At 33.9% G+C, this 27,388-nt stretch overlaps 2 protein-coding genes across 7 annotated transcripts in view; one reads left to right on the top strand and one right to left on the bottom strand.

Moving 5' to 3' along the window:
* LOC129221155 (protein CBFA2T3-like) overlaps window positions 1–18,349 on the top strand; it is a 41,854-nt gene extending 23,505 nt beyond the window's left edge. Inside the window, exons 2-10 of the mRNA XM_054855607.1 lie at window positions 1,676–1,759; window positions 4,425–4,627; window positions 5,343–5,432; window positions 6,117–6,304; window positions 7,934–8,151; window positions 9,676–9,740; window positions 10,834–11,023; window positions 11,965–12,134; window positions 13,777–18,349. Coding sequence (XP_054711582.1) covers window positions 1,676–1,759; window positions 4,425–4,627; window positions 5,343–5,432; window positions 6,117–6,304; window positions 7,934–8,151; window positions 9,676–9,740; window positions 10,834–11,023; window positions 11,965–12,134; window positions 13,777–14,028 — 1,460 coding nt within the window. The 3' untranslated portion in view covers window positions 14,029–18,349. The remainder of the gene's footprint in view (window positions 1–1,675; window positions 1,760–4,424; window positions 4,628–5,342; window positions 5,433–6,116; window positions 6,305–7,933; window positions 8,152–9,675; window positions 9,741–10,833; window positions 11,024–11,964; window positions 12,135–13,776) is intronic.
* Window positions 18,350–18,678: 329 nt separating this feature from the next.
* The window catches only part of LOC129221154 (probable phospholipid-transporting ATPase IIA), a 64,253-nt gene continuing 55,543 nt past the window's right edge, over window positions 18,679–27,388 (bottom strand). For 2 of the 6 annotated variants that reach the window (XM_054855605.1, XM_054855603.1), the window contains exons 21-26: window positions 25,459–25,590; window positions 24,366–24,474; window positions 24,217–24,274; window positions 23,076–23,279; window positions 21,652–21,807; window positions 18,679–19,052 (exon numbers count right to left, since the gene is read on the bottom strand). In XM_054855605.1, the coding sequence (XP_054711580.1) occupies window positions 21,674–21,807; window positions 23,076–23,279; window positions 24,217–24,274; window positions 24,366–24,474; window positions 25,459–25,590 (637 nt within the window). In that variant the 3' untranslated portion in view covers window positions 18,679–19,052; window positions 21,652–21,673. Of the gene's footprint in view, window positions 19,053–19,856; window positions 21,808–23,075; window positions 23,280–24,216; window positions 24,275–24,365; window positions 24,475–25,454; window positions 25,591–27,388 lie in introns of those variants that run through there. The other 4 variants (XM_054855604.1, XM_054855600.1, XM_054855601.1 and 1 more) reach the window with 3 other exon arrangements.

Here is a 27,388-nt window from a genome sequence, read left to right as displayed (position 1 = left end):
AAAATATAACAAAGAAGAAAAAGAGCAGTATTTTGATGCAAGAAACGAACAGAAAAGTGCAGTTCCTTTTTCTTTTTTTTTGCTAATGGTTACACCATTAAAGTGCCAAACACACTTACCTTAAGAAATAAATACCTTTGCGCAGAGAAGTGTAAAAGGAGATGACCAACGTTTTGTAATACAAAATTAGATTTCTGCAGACACGCGTGTTTGGAGGTTTCAAGATACTTCCTTTTAAAAGCAAAATAGTGAGCTTTTGGATGTAAAGATATCCGGTCCAACAGCTCACTATTTTGCATTGAAAAGGCGGTTCCTTGAAACCCCGAAACACGTTTCTGCAGTACTCTAATTTTGTGCAACGAAACGTTGCTTTTTTCCTTTTACACACTTACCTTGTTCTAGTATTTGAAGATGTGCAACCCTTTGAGGCACAGAAAATAAAATTACTGAGCTGAGATAGGCTGAGAGCAAAGTAAAGGGTGTTTCTTTTTAGAGGTAGAGAACTTTAGGTTTAAATAAAACACAGTTAAATGTTGTTAATTGCCATGAATGTTGCTTTATTCGAAAGTGATTCTTTGCCATTTTTATTTAAATATGATTTCTGTCATATGGCCACCTCGGGTGGCTCGGGGAAAGTCTAATCGGAAAGTTCAATTTTCTCACTTTTTTGCAGTAATAGAGGCCGTATGTCAGTAATAAGGTGGCGAATGTTCTCTTCCAAAACGTCAATCGTCTGTGGCTTATCGGTGTAGACCAGAGACTCCACATAGCCCCACAAAAAGTAGTCTAGCGGTGTTAAATCGCATGATCTTGCAGGCCAATTCACGGGTCCATTGCGCGAAATTATTCGTTCACCGAACGTTTCTTTCAATAAATCAGTTGTGACACGCGCTGTGTGGCATGTTGCATCGCCTTGTTGTCTATTCATGATGTAATGGCAAACCGAACTGAACACAAAACAAGTGACAGCTATCAAAATGGCACACATATCAAACAGTGTTATCAACTTAAACTTCTATACCTCTAAAAAACACCCTTTAGATTCTGTTGAAGCCACTGTGTCAGTCGACTGATTAAAAGGAATCAACTAGGTACACTCAAATGAAGTCATTATGCCTCATCTTATTTTCACGTATCACTGGTGGAGGATTATTTAGGGGAACTGGGGGGAACCGTGTAAATGTTTATCATTATTTTCGTCATTTGTATATACCTTACAATTTTTAAAAAGGTCTTACTTATTTTCCACTTGTATATCAATATTTAAAAATGCTCACATACGTTTAATAGGTAGAAGAAGGAGATTAAAAACAAAAGAGCTTTTTATTTTTCATCAAAGTATATTTATTTCTGTATTTACCACAACAATTCAGAAATTAACAATTCTGGTAATATTTTTATGTTGCACAAAAACATTAAAAAAGCTCGAAATTAAGGGTAACGATGTAGTGTGTACAGAGCATTAAATTTATTAACTAATTAAACGTTTTTTTTCCCGAAAGTCTTTGTTTTGCCTATTCCTTATATTTTTAGCAAAACATTCATTGAAATATGTTACTAAAACTTAAGAAATAATTTAATTACGATAAACAAAGTTAAAACTGCTTTTCCTTGCGTTTGCGGCATTTAAAAATACTCCCGATTCTACTCATGCGTGCTGTTTTGTGTGTTTCAGATCTGCCCCTGAGCGTCAAGATGCCGTCATCGCCTGACACTCTCATCAAAAATACCACATCTGCAACAAATGGCAGTCTCACAGGTGGGTCCACTACCAAACTATTTTTCTCTCTCTCTCTCTAACGATACATATAAAACAAGTAATTTATATGTAAAATAGTAATTAAAGTCAATTTCTACTTAGGTCAACAAAGAAAAATTTTATTTTAGTTACTTGTTATTTAAAAATCACAATTGAGATAAATATGTATGTACGTATGACACACAATGTGAAGTGGCAAAATAGAAATTAAATTTAATTAGTGGAATAATGTTTGAAAATTTTTATTGGCATTAAATATTAACTACAATTTTTAAAAAATGTATTTAAACTAGAGTGGATGAATAAAAAATATTTTATTGACGATTGAAATTTCGAACAAGATGCATAAACATATTTTTGTGAAAGTGTGAACCAGTAGGAATTGAATTAATAACTTAATTTGATCCAATAAAATGGTTTAAAGCTTTTTAGTAAAATAAAACGGTTTGGTGCGAAACAGATTGATTTAGAAAAAAAATAATCAATGGATTTGCTTCTATCTTGAAGCAGACATACAATAGAATTAGCGCAGTGTTCAGGCTCGTTTAACGGCACATCGATGTCAACAGGTTGCTAACTGCTAGAAGCTATCGGAATCGTGCAGGAGGAGAGGAGGATCACGGGCAAGTTGTTTCCTTTGCATTAGCACTGTTCTTGCAGAAAAACAACTTCTACAGAGTTCTTAAATTCAACTGACAATTAACGTAGGATTGGCTTGACTTCAATACTTATCCACCATTTTAGCGATAAATCAAAGTCATAAGAAACCAAACTGCTTTTTTTTTTTTTTTTTTTTTTTTTTTAAGTGTCAACAATTCATGTTTTTATACAGTACCTTTTTAATTTTCTTGTAATCAATGACACACTATAAAGAGATTGAGTACGCATTCAGTAAAAAGGACTATTAAAATTTTTATCTTTTGAGATTTATCACAGAAATAAATGATTCTAACGCTCTGTTGAAAGTTTTTTACTTCACTTTAATTGCAAGTGTTTATTTTTTAATCTCAAGGTGGTGTGTTGTCGATTGCAAGGTAAAATAAATGCTGAGTGCTGAGTCGGGTTGTGGCAATATGCCCTTTGAAAGCACGATAAGTGCGTGAATGGTGTTCTTTTTGGGGACATCATTCTATGGCTTAGAAATAATCTTGTTCCACTTATTTTATTTTATACTTTTTGTGGTTATTTCAACTTTTTTTAAGTACTAAGAAAACTTTTAAAGGGCAAAATTTATCATACTTAGCCAGAGATATGTTGTGTTCTCTAGAAGTTTTCAGCATTCTCGATGCGACATTTCAAGAGAAAAAGGGTAGATGAGTTAAGTTTGAAAATAATCAAGCGTGTTGTTGAAGCGTTTGCGTTTGTCTGCGAAACATTTATCAATGCTTTAACCCGGATTTATGAATAGTAGCCACTGACTACTATAGTCAGAAAAAATGGTAGCCACTTTTTTACTTCTGGTAGCCGTTTTTAAGAAAAAGTATGCACGCAGCGCGAAAAGTAAATACCTTATTCGATAGTAGTAATATTAACAACGTAAAAGATTATGATATTCTAAGGAAAAAACGATCAAAATTCCATTGGAATTTTTTTTTAATATAAAGATATCAGTATACAACAAAAGGAAATAGGAAACAGTTTACAATTTTTTTAAAGTGCATGCATTCAATGAAAACATGTGACAGCTTATGCAGGTTTTGGTTTATTTATTAGTCCGAAATGTTTCACCTAACACGATTATTTTTCATGGAATTTGAATTGTAAAAGGCCGTAAACGCAAAAAATTAACCCTTTACCAAAAGAAAAGAAAAGAAATCGCGATTGTAAAAACAGACCTTTTTTAAACACTGGGTATTGTGGAAACATTAGGAATGGGGTGGTTTCCTTCAGTCAAAAGTACTACTTTTAGTAACTGAAATTAATAGAATAAGCAAAAATAATATATAGGCTTAGAAAATACTTTCATTTTCCCAACAGTTATTTTTTAATTAATTCTTTAAATGTCCAATTTTTCAAACAAGGCGTGGTCTTGATGACGTCACAAATGAAGCTCTTTGGCGCTTCTTTTTAGCGTTTCCACGTTATGATAATCAAGAACCGAATTAAAATTGCGCTCTACGCTTGCTATCAGCATTATCAATGCCAATACACGTGAGTAAAGATGAGAATTAAATATTTAGCTCTGTATTTGGCAACACTGAATGGCATTTAATAATTTGTGATGTCATCCGGCTGAAGCGCAAATAATGAAAGCGAACCGATTTAAGTAATTTTTTAAAAATATTTAACTTAAACCAATAATTTAAAAAATGGTCAGATCCTATGTTTTTAAACATGCTCTTTCAGAAAAAAATACTTTTAAAATTTTGGAAACGACCCCATTATTATAGATATTGTTTTCAACAAAAAAGAAACACTTGGTTACCATTTTCGGCGAGTTGGATTTGATTCTTTGGTAGCTATTTTCAATGAAATGGTCGCCAATTTGCGACCGTTAATCTAGAGCCTAATCTTTGGCACCGATTTCTTTTATGGAATTCAGTGCAACTATTTTTTATTGTTATTAGTTTTTACATTATCAAAATAAAAACGAACGAATAGTAAAGTTTTTAATTTTTGATTTATGTTAAAATATTATAAACTGAAAATTGTTTTCTTTTTCCAGGTGTAAACGGCAGCCATTCTCCGCACCCACCCGGAGACGGGGGCACGCCCTCTCCCCCAACTTCCGGGGCAGATGGGGGGACGAGGGGCGGTACCCGGGCGCTGGGCAAAGTGAAGCGTTTCTTGGCCACGCTGAGGCAGTTCGCCTCCGACTTGTCGGTAGAGACGGGCGATCGTGTCCACAGCCTCATCATAGGACTCGTGGTGAGTGCCGCGAAAAAGCATGAGTCGATCGTTGCTGCGTTGTATTTCCACTTGTATAAAAATATCTAGTTTGTACACGAATAGGACTTATTTAGATTATCTCTCGTTGATGTCAGTTATTAAGTCTTAAATAAGACTAAAACAAACAAACAAAAAAAAAAAAAATCAGTAAATATGCATAAATTACATGTAAGATCTTTTTGTCAAGTACTATGCTGAAACTGGAGAAAAATAGAAAAATCACTTTTGTGCGTCGTCTCGGAGCAACAGTAAGATATTTAAATCCGAAAACCACAGTAAGATATTTCACGGAATTTGGAACACGCCCCAATGCATTTTTGAAGCCCCTTTGTTTGGCGTAAACCTTTTAACATGTGCAGTTTTGAGTCAATTTCGATTCTCTTATGTCGCGGAAACCCATCGCAATTACAACATTTGCGACGTGGTGAATCCGCCACTGCACAATTGCAAGGTTCACTGATTCAGATTAGCTTCCGAGAATTAATATTTTTCTTTCCATGCTTAACTGTGATTATAAAAGCAAATTTAAAGGGAATAACATTATCAAATGAGAGCTTAGAAATGAAATGTCACTAAGCAAGTAAGTTGATTAGAAAAGGATTTTTATTTATCGCACATTGTACACTTGTAATGCATAATTACAGATGTTTTCTCAGTCATATCATGTTTATTCATTTATGTTTATTGTTTTCAGAGTTCCTCGCTATCTGTCGAAGACTTCCACCATAAGATCCAAGAAATAACCAACTACCCTTTGAGGCCGTTTGCAGTCCCTTTTCTAAAAGTAAGTGTCACGTTTACTAAACTCTTAAGACATCTGATTTCGGTAGCACAGGACTGCTTCCCAACCGCTAACAGGAAATTAATTTGTATTTAAATGTCATGTAACAATCCGTCGCAACGCCAAATTTGAATGCAGTCAGGATGCAATTTCAATTTTTCAAAGAAATAAATAGGTATTTTTTATATTTTAAGTTAATGCTAACAAATAGTAATACGTCTATCAGTGATCCCCAATTTAATTGTGCACCAACGGAATGCTACTCTGAAGTCAATTGACATTGATTCAGAAAAAATAATGCTGAAGTAAAAAAATCATAGGAGTAGTTAATTGTGTTAGAATATTGTACATAATTCAGTTCAGGGGTATAAAACTCATTGTATTTGAAAAATGAGTTTTTCTGACTCATGGCCAAGCATTTGGCTTGGAAACAAAAGTCCCGGGCTCTAACCTTGTCCTTGATCTCAAAAGCCATTTTAGTGAGCTGGATAGGAGATTCTCAAGCTTTTTCTCGTTCGACGCACTGCAGATATCCACCCTTAGAAGTCCTTATTTATTTCCATTCGATTAAACATATGTATGGCAGCAAGTCTAACGCCCATGCTAAATCCACACTACGACATAATTTCAGTCGAAATATGTCCTATATCACCATTTCTCTAACTTTCCTTTCTCTATATCCCTTAGTCTCACTTACCATTGCTGCAAGCGGAGTTGGTGCATTTTGCACGTCTGGCAAAACAGAGCCCCCAGCAGTATCTGCGCCAGCACGAGCACGCCCTCCTGGATTCTTTGTCCGGATCGGAGCCTCCCTTTGAGATCTTCCAGGACAGAGAACCACAGCACAACGGGAAGAGGAGATCGCCGCTGCACAGGTGAGAACACATCCGATAGCGGCAGCACAGGGTTGCCTACCAGACACCAATGAAAAACCGGTTTTGTTTCTAGCATATTTGTTTCTGTCTAGGTGAGAATCATAAAACAAGCTTGAACCAACCAATGATTGAAAGAGGAGTGCGAAAGCTTGTCATGTGACAATGAAGAAAATGACTTGTCTTCGCAAAATAGGTAGCTCCAAAAGGGAATAATAGCTTATTGTTATACTTTTTCTGAGTGTAAGACACTCCTCTCAGCAAATTGCCCTCCTTTGCGAGGTGGAAAAAGAAAAGTGAAACAGAAATAAAGGTTTTACAGAACTTGCGGTTGAATACAAATTGTCTTTGAACTCTTTAACTGTCCTGAATCCCGATGCCAAGGATGCATTGAAGAATCATGTGCATAAAATGTTCAATTCCGTTGACCATCCCCAATATATTCCATCCTGACGCATGACGCCAGAAGGGTTGAGGCAGAGTAAAATATATATATGAATATTCAGGAAGCATTTTTTATACAGCAATCTGAGGTGCAGAGGACAAGTATTCTAAAAATGCTTCTGACTTACTAACTAATAATTCCACCACTTCAACTCAACGACACGATGTATTACTGGATTATGTCCCAGTTCCCCTCAAAAATGTCACATGGTGTCAATCCGGAAGGACTAGAGCTCGTTTTTGTCATCACTGTGTGTAAACACAATGCCGCATTTTGCCTTCTATGGATGATATGAATTAATCCAGTTGTTTCAAGGGTGACCATATGCAAAATTGTTAGCGGGGGGGGGGGGGGGGGGCTCAGATACTTTCCCCATGGTTTAGCTGGATATTTTCCCCATGGAAACTAATTTCAGCAGAGATTAGAGTCATTAAAATTTAAAATGTTCAATAACTTATTCATTAATGACAGGAGAAGAAATGTTTTTACATTTTTAAAGTAAAAAAAGTACTAAAAGCAAGGAAGTTCTAATTTCTAAGGGTTGGGGGCTCGAGCCCCCCTCCCCCCCCCCCTTGCTTCCTTATCAGGGCACCTTTGAGTTGTTTGGATATCAAGTTCATTTGAATCATTAAGTGGCCTTTTTTCCCTATCCCAAGGTACTCATCACTACACTGTGACAAAGGACTTTAATTCAAAACTTCTGAAAGATGCACCAAAACTGTTTGCTCAAGATACATCGGGTGGAATCAAAAAATAAATAAATAAGTACATTGAAACACGGCTAATCATTATCTATACGCTGATTAGTCTCTGTGTTGATATTGATAGAGTTTTATTACTACTCTTAAGTATAACTTCATAGTAAATAACCAAGGTGAAAAAAATTTTTCAAGGCTGAAGAGTCGGAGTTTGGAGTCCAAGACTTAAAGTTAGAAAAGTTGGAGTCTGTCATTCTCCCACAAAGGGTCCCGTAACTCTGCCAGTTCTTGTGGGGTCGGAATCAGACTAAGTTTGGAGTAGAGAGTCTGAGTCGAAGGCTCTGAAATCCTCAGAGTCGGTCATTTTCACTCTGACTCCACAACCCTGGGGTTTCTTTAGAGCAGTCAATAAAATTTGATCAAATAAAACTAGAAAAAATTTGGTAAATTTAGTAAATGAAGCTGATGCATCATTGTTTTCGTCCTTAGGAATGGAAAGCTGGATCCCGACTACGGCGACTTGAACGGGGATCTCCCCCCGGCCAAGCGCCACCAGATTGCCCTCCCCCCTTCAAACTCCAGGACAAGTCCCACCTCTGCACTACCTCCAGGACTAAGCCTACGCCTGGCCGAAGAGCATGCATTCAGGGACGGGCGCCTAGACCGATACGAGAGGCTCGAACGAGAGTTCTATAGACCGCTCTATGGTAAGTTTTTCCTAAATTTTGAATTGAAAATACTTTTTCCATTTTGTCTGTATGAGCCAATTGACTACATTGACTAAAAAGTTGGTCAGTGGAGGCATTTTCAAACAGTGTTAAGAAAATTCTTCATGCAATGGAGAGAAGAGGATCATGGATGGGTTTGGATTGTTCTTGCTGTATTTTAATACGTTTGTTTTAATGAGCATTTCAATCTCCCCCGTTAAAGAGGGGAATTGTAACACTAACATTATTGCATTCTAAGTTGATGAGACTAACTTAACAGTTTCTGCCAAACAGAAAGAGGTAAAACCAAGACCATGCACCTTCCGTAGGGATATGGCCTCAGACATCCGCCTTATACGCGAAAATGTAAAATGCTTTACCTCTTTGGCTTATTTCTTAAATCACTGCAAAGTGGCAATTTCAAGCTCTAGAATTTTGAATAGCTTTTATTATGCAAGAAAAAAAATCTTACAAACGTGTGGGTAAATAATATTTTAAAATTCAGCCATATTGTTTATTCCTAGTTGAATACCGTCATTATCAGTGGGGTTTTAAAGACGAATAAAAATGTTTTAAATCTAAGTCTGCATTTTGCATCTAATCGTATAAAAAACAATATTGCACTCAGCGCCATCCTCCGCCGATAAGCATTTCAACTTTTGTTTTTGCTGGAAATGAAATCCTTCTTGAAAAATATTACAAAGTTGGTCACATTTGGAAAGTGTTCCCTTTTATGGATATTTCAAAGTGAAAATTTTTCTATAAACGACTGCATATGTGACTCCCGAGTACTCATTTGTATAAATTTGTGAATTTCTTGTTAATTTAATATTTTTTACTGTTGCTTACGAAAGAACCTCATGAATAGCAGAATAATGAAGAAAGTTGTAATAGGTAGCTACTGAAACAGCATATTAAGACATTTTTTGATGCAAAAATTACTTGCCCTTGAGCCCCAGTTTTCAAGATTTTATGAGCCGAAATTTTGAGAAAAGCTCCAAATTTAAAGATCTGGCGAGAGATTGGAAGCACCATATGATTTCATCTTCTGCATATGGCATAGATCATCCATCTGCAAAGCGTGTGGAAGACGTCTTCCATTACTCAACGAAAGTTGCTAAATTTGGAGTTTTCTAAAATCTTCAGCAGACTTTGAGACCTCGTAATATTTCGATAACGGAGATACGAGGGAAAATAATTCATGCTTCCAGGAACATGTTTTACTATGCTGTAGTGGGCAGGTAATCGGCAGTTTCTGCAGAAATGAGGTTTAGAGACAGTTGCAGATATGCGTTTCGGATTAAATATTAACAATAGGGAATAGTTGAAATTTAAAAAAAAAAAAAAAAAGATAAATGAAAAACTTGCAGTTATTGCCCTTTACATGCCCAGTGCAGTATGCTACTAATTAATTTCTTTTTTAATTATTATGCTCATTATCCTATAGTTTCCTGATTACAATATTTTCCTCATATTTTCTCTAACCTCTCCACTTCCATACAATTCTACTTCCTTTTCAAACAGGACACTTGAGCCGAGACTTTGTAGAAGACAGAGAAATGGACGAAGAATGGCGAAACATCCACACAGTACGTTGAACCTTGATGTCATATGTTTTATATGTCGGCAAAAACTTTTTTTCTGTTAATGTTGGTGACCATCAGTTATGCATTTCATTTATATTATTATATACTATCAATATTCAGTAGAATAAGTAGTATTCAAGTAAGGTTTTCAGATTCCACCCCCCCCCCCCAGACAGAGGGGAGCGCTGTGTATTTGTTTTTCAAGGGGGGTAGTTATAAATGACAGAGATTTGTTTTGCTTTCTACAAACATCCAAGACGAATAGTCCCGGCAAATTTGAAACCCTGAAAGGCAACATTCTATTTCAACCTACACTGATAGATAACCCTTTCATAGTACTGAAATGGATGGAAAGTTTTCAATAACCTGCACTTAACTGTGGCAAGAGAAGTATTAAGATAATCTTTTTTTTTTATTAATAAGTCAATGTTTATAAGTTTTTTTACTACCTGAAATGCTGTTTTAGCGAAAATATTTTTAATACTCTCTTACTAATCTTTACAAAATTTAAAATTCAATGTTTTAATTAACATCAGAATATATCTGTACCTACAAAATTAATTATGTACATAGCTAACTACCTAATGTTTAGCACATGTTCACTCTAATATACTTGAATAATTACTATACTACCATAAATGATTTTTTACTTTACCTTCAAACAGGAAAAAAAACTTTCACTCATCTCAAGTATATTTTACGTTTTTTAAAGAAATTCATAGCCCTTAATTCTTACCTGATTCGCCTTTTATTTTTAAATTTTCAGCTGTGTCTTTTACGAGTAAAACCCAGTAGTTTAAATGATTGCTTTAGTACTGAGAGAATCTAACAATTACTAAAAACGATGCCTTATATCTTTGTTTCCTTCGTGCACTGTCATTTCTAGATAAGTTCTTGAATTGAAAGATTTAAAAATGAGATATCTTTTTTGATTCGCTTTAGCAAATGTTAGGAACATTTGTTTTGTTGGCTTAATATTCATATGCATTTCACTTTTAAAGGAAGACGTGATATTTAAATTAGAAATTTAAATCTAATCTGTAGAGTTGCAATGCATGTTATACCATTCAAAAGGTATCCCTCTATGTTAATGCAGATGCTGAGCTGTATTCTGGGAATGGTGGAAAAGACAAAGAGGGCACTTTGCATCCTGCAGCACAGAGCGGAATTCTCTGGAGGGAGCGTGTGGGCCCCCAGACCACCCTCCGACCCCCCGGATCCAAAGAAGATCGCCTCCCACTTCCGAAGGGCAGAGGACAGAGTGACTGAGGCCCGAAGAAGGGCAGGTAAGGAGTAATGCCTTTCTTAATTTGATTCTACATTCTACTAGCCTAAAAGACAGACATGGATCAAAAAGATAACTTTCGGCTGCAAGCAACTTTCCAAACGTTTGTGTCGGGCCCCCAATCTGAAATGTTTATAGCTATAATTTATTTTACGAGAAGTGATAGCTGATGCAAACAAGGGCGCCCATATGGGAGGAAGGGGGCAAGTGGGGGCTCAAGCCCTTCCCCCCATAGATTTTAGAACTTCCTTGCTTTTAGTACTTTTTTCTTTGCAAAAATGTGAAAACATTTCTTCAGCCGAAATGAATAAGCTATCAAAAATGTCTAATTGTAATAACTCTAATCTGCACTGAAATCAGTTTCCATGGGGAAAATATCCCGCTAAACGATGTAGAAAATATCTGAGTCCCCCCCCCTTCCAACAATTTTGCATATGGGCCCCCTTGGATACAAAGAGAATTGCTGTTTTTGTCTCCAATGTTTGCCACATTTAGTTTCCTTGCCGAATGAAGGTTCTGTTCCTACTAATGCACGATGTAGTTTCCACCTAATAAATTTTACCCAAAAAGAAGCTCACTTTTCCTTCTTTCAGAGGATACTTGTTTAGTTTGGAACATATTGCTTTTAAAATGATACTTAGAAAGAAAAAGCGAAAGTCTAAAAAGTTTCATGTCTCCAAAACGTCCAATTCATAGTTTTCAACCTTCCCAGCATTAAGCCGACAGCAATACCACTAGAAATCTGTATATCGCGCTGCTTTGCTTACCCCCTGTTATTTCAAGTGGAGCAGGGTAGGAGAGAGTTGTATCTTGGGACATTTCAAAGGCGATTATTAATCATTTATTTGCCGTAGCATTAGGCAACAAAGTTTCATTGCTGTTGCACTCTGAGTCGAATCAGTATTGTAGTAGCGTCTGATCATAGTCTGTTTTATCTTGCAGTGGCAGAAGAGGTGGAGGCAAAGCGGCAGGAGTTGCAGAGGGTAGCTGCCTTGGGTGAGGGCAAAATGGCTGGAGAGCGATACCGTCTGGAGAGGTTGTTAGCGGAAGCCCGAAGACAGGCGGCGGAGGACGCCCTTGCCCTGGCCACACAACAGGAAGAGGCCACAGAGGTAAGTTTTGCTTTTTTAGCTGTCCCTTGACCAATTCGCTGTTCCTCCATTCTTTTAACTCTCTGATTGTTCAATTATTTTTACGAAGCCACTTCAAAATAGTATTGTGGCGTGTTGGTAGTATGTGTGGCATGCTGAGTGGAAAGCAAGTAGTTACCAGGGGTAAACTTAACATTTTTTATTTACACAGCTATTTACAAGATTTAGAAATGATCCATAGTTAGACAGATTTCTGGAGAGTCAGAAAGCATGACTGACCTCTCCAAAGTTTTTGATCGTTCTCCACGTTTCCGAGTCAGCCGCGCCCCAGCCCCCGCAAAATTCATCTCCCCTTTTTATTGGAATATAAACGGGGATTCTCTCTGTCCTTTCCCAAGGATGCTGCTGGTCCATGGATGCAGGTGATCACCCTGGGAACGGAATGTTAAACTTGAGCCAAAACGGCCAAAGGTCAGCTTGGGGGCGGAACATAGTATTTTATGGATTTGAAAGAATTCGATGCAGCTGGCTTTGAAGCGTCGGAATGAGTAAAAAGTGTGGGAAACAGTGGCATCCGTTGACAGAAAGCGTACTATGCCACAGTATGCATATTTTTTATGTATATAAAAAAATACATGTATTAAGTTTACAAAAATATCACTAAAATTTATTTTCAGTATGATAAAACTCAAAACAAAGTTAAAGGAAAAGTTCTACTTCATATTAAATTCAATTTTTTTTAGAAACCCCCTCCAGACAATTTTTTGAGAACCAAACAACACACTTTCGAAGAAAGTCTTTCTTGATTTAATTATGAGGTATGTGGCTTGCAAAATGAACGAGTAATCAATCTAAATACTTTCAGAAAAGCATATTACTGACATTTAAACGATGAAATTGCCGGATAAGATTTTAGAATACGCTATGCACATGGAAAGAGCAAAATTTGCAACTCCTACGTTGCTCGTTGGGATCGCAGTGAGAGGGGTAACAAATTAAATCCATAACCCCTTGAGATACAATGACATAGAGAGCTCAAAGATGGTGTCTCACAGCTGGGTAGTCGAGGTCGTGGAAATTCGAGCTCTTTTAAAAATAATCAGTAAAAGCAACAGCTAAAATTAAAAAGAAACCTTTAATGTTATTGCTTCGAATTAGATCGAACGATTAACAATGATCGCATTTCCAAAAAACGAACCTAAGCCACCCCACGACGAACACCCCACCTCAAAAACGAATCATTCTCATTTAGGAGCACGAATCCTTATATGGTTCTCATTCAAATTTGTTCTTGTCAAAGCATTTACTTTCAACTTTTGCACTATCGTCAAAACAATGCATTGTCTAATTGGTAAGAGACATGTAGGTCGTTATAGGCGTTAAAGAATGCTCAAATTTGCAAGTTCAAACAAAAATGGTCAATCTGTTATGAATGAGTTGCAAACAGTATAAGATGAAAAATTTCTTTGCACCCAACTCGAGCGATTTATAGCCATTTGATCATTAAACAAATAATTAGCTTAATAAATTGTATAATTTATTTAATGTTATCTTTTCTTCATTATTTCTTTCTTATTTAAAAGAAATGCTGGATAGATGAGCTTTTACTGTTATGCATACCTTGCATTTATGTATAGATATTTCAAGTACATATTTGTTTCAGAATTGCTGGAACTGCGGTCGGAAGGCCAGCGAGACCTGCAGCGGCTGCAATATCGCTCGTTACTGTGGCTCCTTTTGCCAGCACAAAGACTGGGAGTCCCACCACCGCGTTTGCGGGCAGTCAGGGTCATCGTCTTCAGGGCCCCCCTCCGTGGGTACGCCCCCCAGGACCACTGCCGACCACAGCCCCAGCCCACCTCGAATCAACAATCTCATCGATGTCAAACCACCCATCAAGCTGGACAACATGTGATTTGAATCATACACTCAAAATGATGGCTGATTTTTTAATACGGGTCTGGAAAGGTATCGTTCCTCCATAGATGCCAGGGTTGCCAGATTTCATCTAATGCTCACATCGTCGAATTATTCGTCTTTTTAGTACAAAATTCATAAAAGTTATCGTTTCTATTTACTCCATCATAGAAAAAAAAAGTTGAAATTTGAACAATGACTATTTGCAAAATTTAACTGCCATTATATTTTATTGGGACTTTCTCTATGTTTTTGTTTTATCTGTAAAGTTTACTGTGATATATCCAAAACTTATGCATGGCAAATGAGCAAAAAAAAAAAAAAAAAAAAAAAAAAAGAAAACAAAACATTACTGATTATATAATACAAGATACTAGTGCAAAGATTATTTATGCCTGCATACAGACTAAGGATTCAGTTGTGTGACAGTAACTGTCGTCAAATGGGTGTGATTTAATTTTTTTTATAATTGTTTTTGGTGCTATTAGTGTATATTTGATTGTGTATTGTTGCTTTGAATATTTGAGAGTTTTGGAACTGAAACAACTAGAAAGTACTTTGCGTTTTATACCAGCCAAATATTCAAATGCTTTTCAATATTTTGCAAGCTCAAGACTAAACGCTGAGTTGATGGCTTACATTTTGATTATAAATAGTATTTTATTTTGGCAACCCTGATGAATATATGTGCAATCATTCGAGGCTACCATTGGAATTCATTACTCGCAATTCAAAGCAAAATTGTGAGCTCAAGTCGAAAAACTAGATGGGAGGAGTTGTAACACTTGTAGACGCACAACAGCACTTGATTCTTTTTGCCAAGAAAGTGTTTTCAGAAATCATTTTGTAAATAATGTGTCTTTTGTAAACATTGTGAGTTAATCAACTCTCAAATACACCAAAGACTGAAACAAAGTTGTTACTTTTACTAGATCTAAATTTGATAGATCTGACACAGAGAACCAGAATTGAATTCGTGGTATGATTTGGCCTGTTCATTTCATTAAGAATGAAAAAAGGTTTTCAGATGTAAAAGCTGAAGTTTATAATCAAAATTATTGAAGCCTGTAGTTTCAAATTAATTTCTTTCTTACCAGAATCGTTGCTCAATGGGAAAAAAAAGATCCAAGTATAAGATGGCCGACACAATGGAAATATATTATTTGCTGACATTTGTATTTCTAAATGGATGGAAAGAAACTATTTTCAATGCATTTCATGAAAAGCAGGCACCTTTCTCAGAACTGCATTTATGTTTCTAGAAGTAAGTTTTCACCATTGAACTGTAAATGTATATGTTTGTGTTAGATTGATTTCGAGTCATCACAAGCTGAATAACTGCTTCAAATGTGTGATCTTCAAGCTTGAAATTGTCTTTCTATTACGTGACATTTGTAAATATTCATGAGCATTTTTTATATTCTCTCTCAGTTTTAAGTTTTGTGAAATGCAGGAGTCAAATCATGTATATAATAATCTACATTGTCAGTTGTTGCATGGCTTTCAACTGTGGAAAATGTTGTTGGAAAGAGTTTAGAAAACCAAAGAATAGACCAAAGAACGAGGAAACTTTTAAAATGGTATATTGTGCAATCACTGTAAGAAAGATAAAATTCTTACTGCAGTCATTATTTATACCACAAATAGAGGTAGATGACCTGTACTCCGTTCACAGAAAATTTATATCAAAAGAAAACAACCAGATTATGAAAAGGTTTGGTTTACTGCTATTTGGCCACTTTTGAAGATTTACTCTGGAATAAAAAAAAGTTAAATCAATAATATTTGCTAGCTGCTTGACACATACTATTTCTTCTCCAAGCCAAACACCTGATTGAGGTCGCCAAATGGCACATTTCTTTGTGTACATTTAGTCTATCTGTCCTGTGAATGTAGTATAGTTCCCAAGATGCAGAAAAGTGTTACATGTGTCAAAAATAAAACAAAACAGCTGTATGGTTATCACTTGCCTGAGAAAATTACCCCCCCCCCCTCTCCAGCCAAAATAAGGATTCATTCATATTCTGCATCTTAAGCAAAAAAAAAAAAAAAAAAAATTAGAATGCTGAGCACTTTTCCCGCAACAAGAATGCTCTGGGTAGCTATTGGTGGAACTAAATGTTAATAATATTTTAGGTAGCATTAACATAAGTATAAAATTGTATTGCTTAATTATTGCCAATTTGGATACCTGTAAACAAATTATTCGATTGGAAAGTAATTTCATTCCCCCCACCCTCCGACAGAATTTCATTGTATTTTTTCGCACTTATGCCGTATAACTGTGATATAATTTGAAAGCTACTGTAGCAAGGCTTACTTGTAAAAAAAAGTCCATTTGAATCTAGGCAGTAATTTTTGGTAGGTGACATTTCAAATATGAAGGGTGTAAGCAGAGTTTTCAGCATATCTTACTTTTTGCTATTGGAAAGGAAAAACTTTCGCTCAAAAAATTAAAAAAAAAAGAAAAAAAAAACTGATGTACAAGGAGAAGATATATTGACAGTATGCCAGTACCAGAGCCTAGTTCGCAAAATTTTAATTTGGCAATTTTGATGTTGAAAAGACGCCTTGTTCTGGAAGGCTAATTGAAGCTAACAAAGACACAATAAAGAATGATTAATGCAAAAAGGTGAGTAACAACATCAGTGATCGTTAAACGATTAAATTTGTTCGAATTGAACCGTTTATGACTGTTTGAAAGGATTAGTTTAAAAGTACTGTCGTGGAAAAAACTTTCTGAAAAACCAAAGAATCAAAAGTTTTTCTTCCTAGACATATTAAATAAAACATTATGGAATTCTAGAGTAGCCCCTTACAACTTTTTCCCTCCCTGAAGCTAGCTTTGCAAAATGTAACCCAAGAAGTGCTATAAGTTCTAAGCAGAACCACAGCATATGTAAAAAGTTAGGCGTTGATGCACTGGAATCAATTGCTGTAAGGACTCTAATGAACACAACAGTTTTCTCGCTTTGAATTATTATTGAATCAGAAATCATTATGTGTCTGTCATAACAATTCAAATGTGGTATCAGTCTAAACAAACACACTCATCTCTTTGAGTAAAAAAACATTTTTCTAAGTAAATGAACCTCTCTTATTAATTCACACAGCTTGTAACACATCCTATTTGAAAGACTTAATAATTTGAAAAATGGGCAGGATTTTTAAGTGTTAAACTACAATATGTACTTCACAATAATTCTGCATCAAACACTGACTGAAATTCAACCTAATAATAAATGTAGGGTTCATGGGGGAAAGTCGTTTGAAGCACTTTTTTCATGAAGAATTATTGCAGGTGCATTTTAGTCGCTAATAAGTAATGTGCTTTTTTTAACGATTAAAATGCTTTTTTCCTTTTTAAGACAAAATCTTTTATTTACTGAGCAGACTAATTTCTAAAGCCCGTTAAAACATGAGGACCATGGGACACATTGCACCATAGCAAGGAAAGCAACACAACTCAAAATTTGTGAAACACATACTAGCTGCTGACTTAAAATATAAATTTAATGCTCTTTCTTGCCCCAAAACTTGCACAATGTGACTAATACTGATACATCATTAAATTTTCATAATTTAGAAGAAACATTTTTGAACTTTAAGTATGCATTTTTACTTTAGGCAACAAAAACTAACCACTAAACATCACATCATAATTTTTCTACTTGTATTGTTGTATTTGAGATGAAACTACATAAAGCTACTAGTTAAAAGTTAATTTTCTTGAATGTTTTTTTTTTTTTGAGTAGTGTCACTTTCCTTGCCGGGGTAAGATATGCATCCTACAAGTTCAAAATTAACTTTATAGATCAAAGATACCAAAAATAAATAAATAAAAATATTTAGTTTAAAAATGAAATGTTTTCCCTTTGAACCCTTCAGTTGTTGTGGAAAAAATAAATAAACCAACAGAAATAAAAAATTAAATTCACTTTTTCTTCTGAAGAAATTGCTTCAGTTATGGACATTTTTGTTGATATTCGAACCTTGACCAAATTTTGGTCATCAGAAGTATTCTTCAAACTGTACCCCAAGCTCGCTAAGATGCCAGATTTGAACGTTTGTGGCCAAACAATTTGGCAAGGTTCCTGATGGTTGCCCTTTTCGAATATTGTAAGTCAAGTCTGCACGGACAACAGTAAATGGAACTACACATGATTTGCTTCATGTAGGCCTAAGCATGCTTGTTATTCTCATCTCATGTGATCATTTATGTCTAGTCACGGCTGTTATACCTTTTGTGTTTTTGCATTGAATATTTTACATTTTAAAATGCTATTGTATATAAAAGGAAAATAAAGATCTATATGTAATGAAGTCTGATGTGCAATCACTAGTGTTTTATTGATAACTTTTCCCTTTATCAGAGTATTTCTTTTCTTACCAAAAGTTTAAATGCTCTACCTGGAGTTGATCTCGGAAAACAGTAAAAGCACGGCTAGGGCTGCTGAGTCGAAGGAAAAATGACCGAATGCGTCTCCCACTGCTTTACCCAAAAACAGCCCAACTCTGACTCCGCAAACTCTAGCAGAGTTGACTTGGAAGGAAAATGGCCAACTCCGACTTTTGTAATTTAAAATCTTTGACTCCGCAAGCACTGGCAGAGTTGAGAACTTTGAGGGAAAATGGCTAACTCCTACTTCTTTACACCCCAAAATGAGTCCAACTCTGACTCGGCAGCTCTGCGTAAAGAGAGAGACAAAATATAAAGTTTAACAAAATCTTTTTTCCCAACATTAAAAGGATATAACAAGAAAGTACAGAGCAGTAACAAGAAAGTAATAATTACATCTACGCAAAAGCAATAAGTTATCCATGATTGCTTAAAACATGTAAAACAAAGAAAGTTTAAAGAATTTAAAATATTACTTTATTTGTAGATAAATATGTACATCAACAAGAGTTTTTACACAACCAGCAGCACCTTTCTCAAATCACAAAGAATGTCTCTAAAGGTCAAGCGTCTCCCAAGTAGCAAGTCTGAAAGGTTATCTGCCATTTAAAAACCAAGTTTTACTGTACAAATACAAAAAAAAAAAAATTAATGTCGCAGAAAATTTTCTTGTTTGGTTTCTGGGTAACACTAAAAAGGCACATGACTCACGAGACAAATACAGCATGGGAAAAAAACCAGTACATCACAAAAGTTTCAAAAATTGAGAATTTTAATTGATTAGTCATAATTTTATGTGGAATATGAATCGGCAATTATATATATATATATATAAGTAATTTTTAACAAGTCACTGCCCCGGTTTGCTATGATCACGACAAAATTTAGCCAACCTAAGAACAAACAAAACAAAACTCGGAACAAAAGATGTAGTTTGGAGACTAGAGAAAAATACATATAGTGGATTTTGCTAATTTAAAAAAAAGCGCTGTTTTAGAATATTATTTTAAATAGAAACCAATCAGTCATCATGCAATAACTCGACATTGATACAGTTGTTTACCTATTGTTTTCGTCCTTTATGCACAAAATCAATAAAATTTTTGTAATTGGAAAATATTGCACATTAACACACTCCCCCCCCCCTCCAAAACAAAAAAAAAATCAGATGAATCTACATTTTAGTTCAGTTTTCAACCAAGCATACAGAATCAAACGCACAAAAGTTTATGAAAGCGAGCACATTATATTTGTTCAGTTCTGACAAACATGACACGTTTGTTGATTGCATAAATTGAAAATTTAATCTAATATAATCACAATTGAGTAATACTGATCAGGGACACCATACATTAACTCGATTATTATTATTAGTTTTGTTAATTAAATGATTACTTTTTCAGAATGCAAGATGCATATTATTTCCCTTTCTTTCTTTTAAGATTAAAACGTACAACTTGGTCAGAATCTTTATCATTGGTCACTATTTAATAGTTATTTTACTTTTATCTTTTCTTCTCACAGTACCTCCAAACACAAAATAACATTTAAATTTAAAAAAAAGTCAAAATTTCTATCAAAGAAAAATTGAAATGGTAAGTAGTGTACGAGATTTAAAACTTTCTTGTACTATCTTGATTTGTGATTAAAGATATAAAGAAAAGAAGATGATACAGGACATTTCTTGAAAAAAATAATCAATTTACAATTTTTTTTTTTTACAGGAATTTGAGTACAGAAGATTTAACGATAAGCTACTTTTGTAAGCATTTATGATTTGAAAACATTGATATATTAGCAGAAATATTCAAAAATTATTTATTTTTTTTAAGTACAAGCAAGATAAACAAAAACACAGTTTAAATTCAAATGACAATCTAGAAAAGTAAAAAATGTACTTCAGATTAAACTTTCAACCTAATTCATATCAAAGAAAATCATTAGAAAATTGACATTACATCTTGCAAGGAAAGAGTTTTGAAAATTTAAAAAAAAGGAGAGTAGGAGAAGGAAAATTATTAAATGAACAAACGTACATACACACCATTTTTGCATAAAAATTTAGAAAATAAGACATTTATGTTATTCAAACAATATTTTCAAGTTTCAATACAAATACTAACAACAATTTCATTTCCAATGTTGATTCACAGCAATATCACAGATTTTAGTCTTGCACTGTCAAAAAAAAAAAAGAATAAGAGAGAGAGAGAGAGAGAGAAATGTCACATAATGACTGAGATGGGATGAGATAGAAGAAAGTACTTGCTATTTATCTTTTAAAGAATGCCTGCAAAACCAAGTCATGCAATTTTCGTAAATTTCACACATTTAATAAAAACACAAACAAAAGTTTATTATTTTTTTCTTCTAAGCAATCACATATTGGTGTAATGTTGAGGATGTATTTCAACATAAAGGGAAGAATGATAAGTGATGGTTGGAGGAGAAACAGCTTCATATTTCGAATGTTATTCTCTTTATCTATTTATTTATTAATTTTTCAATTTAACAAACAATAAAATATACCATAAATTAAAAGCAGATGCTGAAAGATAGCTGCATTATAGCAACTGACTGAAATTATGTATGCTTATTTCCCACTGTAAAAGAAAAAAAATTACAGAAAAGTTTAAAAAATTTAAATTTCAACTATATCAAATCTATTTGTTTAGGATTTTAGCAGCAATTTAAATAAGAAATAATAGAATTTGGCTTTCCGAAATTTGGGAATTTATTGTTATACAGACACAATATACTTCATCCACATTCTTGTGTTCAAAGAGAACACAAACTTAGAACAACATTCAGACAAAAAAAAATGTAAAAAGGAATGAGTATTAATTAATGATGATAGAATGGAATAATAAAACTTTTTTTAAATAATGACAAATGCCAGCAAGCACAAAATGGTTCGATTGATAAAACGGTACCAAATCTTATTCCTACCCATGCAAATTACTTTTTCATCTCCACCCCATCAGCAGCCTGGGGTAACACAATCATCTTGTATTTGGGCTCATACTCAAAAACACCACATTGCATCAAACACAAAAGTAATAAGTGTACACTCTTCAGACAGGAACATACAAGGATAAATTAAAGGAACAAAATCACATTGTTTCTAAATCACGTACAAAATGGGCAAAAAAGTTGAGTGAGGAACACCAAAAACATAACGTAAAAACTTGAAAAGCAAATTTATACACATTTTTAAAATACCTTATAAAATCACTAGAGAGGATTATGTAAGCTTGGTGTAGCTGGGCGGTGCTACTTTTCGATGCAGATATTTTAAGAAATATAAAGGCACGCAGCTGACCACGGTTATCAGTGCTACTTTCCATAGGAAGTCCAAAGACCATATAAATTCTGAATCTAAAGAAAGCAGAAAATATATATATATATTTTTTTTTTAATTTAACATTAATTTCAAAGACACATAAAAATACAGCATAAATAAATATTAACCCACTCTTCAGACTACCTATTACATTTTTTCCACAAGTAGCATAAATACAGTAAATGTGGCTCATCCTGTCTGCACAATGTTCAACCATATTTTATCTTTTAAATCAGGTTTGGTTTAACAAAGTTAACAAACACACTCCAGTGAATGAAGAGCTTATATTTTTGAGAAAAAGGAGGACATAAAAGACTTTAACTTAGATAATTGATAGCAGTTACTTCCATTGTTACAGTTTCAAAAATGAGAGAAAAGGAAGAAAAAAGGAAAGGATCTATGAAAAAAAAAAAACATATTGAAAAGTGAAGAGAAAAAAAAAACAAAACCAGAAAGCAATGAAATCACAGGAGCAATAAGCAGACTATAAAACAAAAGAGAATTTTAAAAATACTGAGTAGGTCTTACATGAAACACTGGTTTCAAGCAAAAATCCCAAATGTTTTTGGAGTAGAAAATTTTGTGTTTGTTCACTGGTTAGACATGTTCATTGGCCGGGGGTTTGCACCACTATATGTAACCCCCCCCCCCCAAAAAAAAAACACCAGAAGCAGAATCATAAAAATTCTCCTATACATTTCCTAATAAAAATTGTTTTGTTGTCAAGAGTACCAAATGCTACCATTTCAATCCACCGTTATAAAATCTGCAATATTATGAAATTCAGAAAATGATATTGCGCAAAATGGTAATTTACTGCTCAGACTATCATGCATATTTTCTCTTCTAAACAAAAGTAGATTGCGAACATCCAATTTACAAAATATGAAGTTGTGCAATAAAAAAAAGCATGAATACAGCTAGAAGAATAAGGCAGACATTGTTCTAGAAATCAAAAGTCACAAAAAAAAAAAAGAAAAAGGTTCAAAATGAAAAAAAATTTTATTACTATGAGTTATCAGATTTATTGAAGAGAGCAATCATTCAATTGTTGTTGGATTAAATGGATCAGCTTTGAAAGTTAAAAGAAAAGGTATCAAGCACACTGACTAACTCAACTCAATATGGGGATTAGAAGTGACACAATTTGTTTTTGTTCAGCTAATCGGTTCACTTCACATATCTATTTTTTTCTACAACAACATTAAAAATATTTCACAAATAAACAGAGCCTGTTGCTGATTCTCACATTTGTATTTACATAACTAAGCAAAAATAGAAACAATAAAAATGCAAAACCTACCAAAATATTGTCTCATGAAGAGTAAAGAAAGTAGGTAGATTGTCAAACTAAAGAACTCTGCAACGATCATGAACCAATGCCAAGTTCTTATTGTCAGTGCAACCATCAACAGCTCCGTTAAGATGAGTGCCGTGAAGCTGATGGACACTATGTGGATAAACTCAGCTTGGTAAAGCAGCAAAGCTCCGCCCATGATAATACCACCTATAAAAGAATGATACAGGTATAAGTGAAGAAATGTGAAAAAAAAAATTCAGAAAATCTGAGGGCAATATATATGACACATTTAAGATGATTTTTTCTTGAAAAGTTAGCAATGGAACAAGAAGTGGTGATTTTCAAAACAATTTACGGAATTTAAAATGTCTGCACCTTGAATGTGATTCGTCATTCTAAGAAGGAGAAAACAGATTCTTCTTCATAAAACTTTTTTAAAAATTGGATTTGAAATTAAAAAAAAAAAAAACAATGGAACACAATTAATTTGGTAACCTTGCTAAAATAATGTTAAAGAAAGTCAGGATGTGATTAGCATTAACATGATGACATTGCAGCAGAAAACTTTGCACTGAAATAATGGCAATGCTCTTGAGCAATGTGTACAAAGAATATTATTAATGTATTTATCACAGTTATGAAATAATAATTGTCTTAGGTAAAATATCCTTTTTTTTTTTCAAGCACACTATTAGTGCATAACAGCCAAAAAATGTTTCCTAATATGATTGGTACTTTAGACTTTTTTATGGTAATAAGAACGAAGCAGAAATGTAATGAAATAATATATATTTCAATGAAATAATATATATTTCATTACATTACATTGAGTATTAAGAAAATATATACCAATGTGTTTCTTCAGTACAATCAAATGAATATTAGAATATGTGTTACTGATCATTTAAACACATTCTAATATTCACATAGAAATAAATATTAACAACATTCATTTGTATAGAGTAAAAAAAGGATCACAAATCTTTGATAAATCATACTTTAAAACTGAACAATGAAATAGCAAATTTATAAAACAATGCATTCATACAGGATTAAATTTCCAATTAAAAAAATTGTTTTCTCAATACATGTTGAAATGCAACACAAAATCTGGCGAAATTTAGTAAAAATTTCAAGAAATTACCTTGGTAAACACTAATTATGACCCAGATGAAAAATGTCTTGAAAGATAGTGACCGCCCCTGAGAGGAGAAAAAAAGACAAATTGCTCATAAATTGGTAACACAAAATTGATTTAACGTAATATTTAAAATTTAAAGAAGTTGAACTTACTTTACACAATTCTTTGTAGAGTTCTGGATATGTAAGGGCTATTTCAGATGATACATCTTTATCCAGAACAAGGGAAAACACAGGAAACATGGTATAAATAGTAGCATATCTGTTGGTATAAAAGGATTCATAAATATTTTATGTGTAATAAGGGGGGGGGGGGCAATTCAGAGTTACTATATTTCTTCACTTATTTTACTTTTACACAAACAGTTCCTCATTTTAAAACATTTCTCATTTAATGGAAGGAAATGGTCATATCTGTAAACAATCAAAAAATCTGTAATACTGGCTTACTTTGCTACAATTTTTTGAATACTAAATTTATATATTTACGATTATATAAAGCTTAATACAGCACATTACACAAACCTTAAAATACATTCAAAAATTTACTCAATTTGTTTCAATTTTACAGGATTAGCATCTTAAAAATTACAAACTTTAAATATTATATTGTGTACTGTAAAAAGTATTTTAAAATCAAGACTAGAAATAGAAAAACACTAAAAAGGTACATGCAGTTTTAGTTTAAGCTTGAGACAATCTTAGTTTCTCATACAGAACATATTGTCGTCTTGGAACAACAGTAGACTATCTTACTGTTATTTCAAAGCTTAGATCTTATACAGTTGCTCTGAGACGACACTGTATATTCAAACCTTGCTATCAGGTCACCCTTAGGACTGTTAAAGAAAGTGTTGTCATAGCCCAAGTGGCCTGTTAGCCAGAACAGTTAAAAGTACATAATCAAGCAATATTTTGTAATAAAATTACATATTTAATAAGTTAACTACTAATTTGATGAGAATAAATGAACATCGTTTTAAATTATTGACAGACAAGTTCAAAATCATAACACAAAAAAAAAAAAAAAAAAAAAAGAACTTACCTTTTTTATTTCAACTCTAAAATACCTTTTAATAAGGGTTTGCTTACTTTTTGAATAACACTTTAAACAACCGTACTTTCTACAATGCTTTGTTTTCAACTGAATTGTTGCAATATTGCTTTTGGTGGGGCTCACCATCAGTTAGTCAACAGATAGTTTTCCTTAATCAGTTTAAAAAATGAGCTTAATATTTTAACTTACCCAACCATGAGAACTCCTGGATAGAGTGCTACAGATGCAAAGTAAAACACAGCAGAAAAAAATGCTTGCATAGTGGATATGATGAGACCTCGATGAATGACGAATTGACTAAGAGCTGCAGATCGCTTGTAACTGAAAATTGAAAGAATTTGATTAATGACCAAACTACTTGAGAGATTTAAAAAATGTTAAGCCATTAAACACAACTACAGCAATATTGGCAAAGAAATTTGATCTTAAAATTTCAGATAGGTGGTTTTTCAAGCTCATCACAAGGGATCATGACATGAACAAAAACTTTCACTATATTGCTGATGTTAAAAATACAAAGTGGGTTACTTTCTTATATCATGTTTGTTTTCTTCATTTTTGGTCATTTCCTCATTAGATACAGTTAGAGCAAGTTGTAATAGTTCATAAACACCTGTTTTTTTACATAAACAAGTTTAATTCGAAGTTCAATGACAGCAAGATTATTCAGTCCTGTAAAATGAAGTAAAAAAATTCTTTCTGAGGATCCATTGAGATTGGAATTCCAATGGATTCAAGCGCAGCATGGAGTTTTCTAGTAAAGAATAAGTAGATAAAAATTGATACTTGTATAGTATGGCCCAATAATGCATTTATAAAAAAAAGAACAAATGTAGATTTTTAGTACGTATAAAATTTCTTACAGTCACATTTTGACAATCGTGAATAAATGATAAACCTCATATTCAGTGTTGCAGATGGTAAAATCCATATTTCCCCATTTCCCTTCGAACTTTTCCCCAAAAAGCGATATTTTCTACCAAAATTCCCCAAATGCAAAAATTATTTTTCCACTAATATTTTCATAAAATGAATCGACTTCCACTAATATTTTTGTCTCTTGAAATTTTTTTTCCCCCCAAATAGCCAAATTTTCTTATAAAATTCCAACTTTTTTTTTGTCTTCTTTATATTTATCTTTCTTTATCTTTACTAATAATAAAGCTGAAAGTCTCTCTGGATATCTCTCTGTCCGGATCTCTTTCTGTCTGTCGGAATCTCTAACTCGCATATAGCGCCAAGACTGTTCGGCTGATTTTCATGAAGATTGGCAAAGAATTAGTTTGTAGCATGGGAATGTGCACCTTTAAGCGATTTTTTGAAAATTTGATTTTGTTCTTTTTCTATTCCAATTTTAAGAACATTTTCCCGAGCAAAAGTATCATAAGATGGACAAGTAAATTACCTAGTTATCATAACGTGGAACTGTAACGTGGGCAAGCCAATTGGCGAGAAATTCATCATGCATTATTTGTAATTATACAGGGGGACCAAAAGACCTTTTAATTTTCTACTAAGGGCAAAGCCGTGCGAGTGCCACTCGTCATAAATACAAGCACCTGACCGAGAGGCAAGAAATAACCAAATATTTTTTTTCAACTTACATTTACTACTCTGCTTCTGTATGTACATTTAAACTATGATTTTTGTATATATTTATCCAAGAACACTCTTCATCACACTTATTTTTACCTGTTTCACGTATTAACTAGTTATCACGCAGAACATTAATGCGAATTCCATAGCATAATATTCCACATAATGCGAAATGCGAATTCCATAAAGTTGAGCAAAGCTAACCCAACGCTGTTTGATACACAAACAATGTTCCCACTACTTGACGCGAATTTAAATATGAAAAAAAATCTTTTTCCCGAGGTTTTTTTTCCCCCAGGTTTTCCCCAAGGAAAAAATTTTTCCCCAAAGAATTCCCCTCAAAACCCATTTCCCCAAAATTTCCCCAGAGAGCACCAGATTTCCCCAAAATGGGGAAATTTCCCCCAATCTGGCAACACTGCTCATATTCCTCATTCCTATGCTACAGCGGTGGGTGCTAGAAGGTGCTGCTTCTAGAATTCTACATCCAGCCAAAAAGTTGGAGCAACCTAATTTGTCAGTT

Source organism: Uloborus diversus, chromosome 4 (assembly GCF_026930045.1).
Source record: "Uloborus diversus isolate 005 chromosome 4, Udiv.v.3.1, whole genome shotgun sequence".
Taxonomy (NCBI): domain Eukaryota; kingdom Metazoa; phylum Arthropoda; class Arachnida; order Araneae; family Uloboridae; genus Uloborus; species Uloborus diversus.
This window is presented reverse-complemented; position numbering and strand designations above follow the sequence as displayed.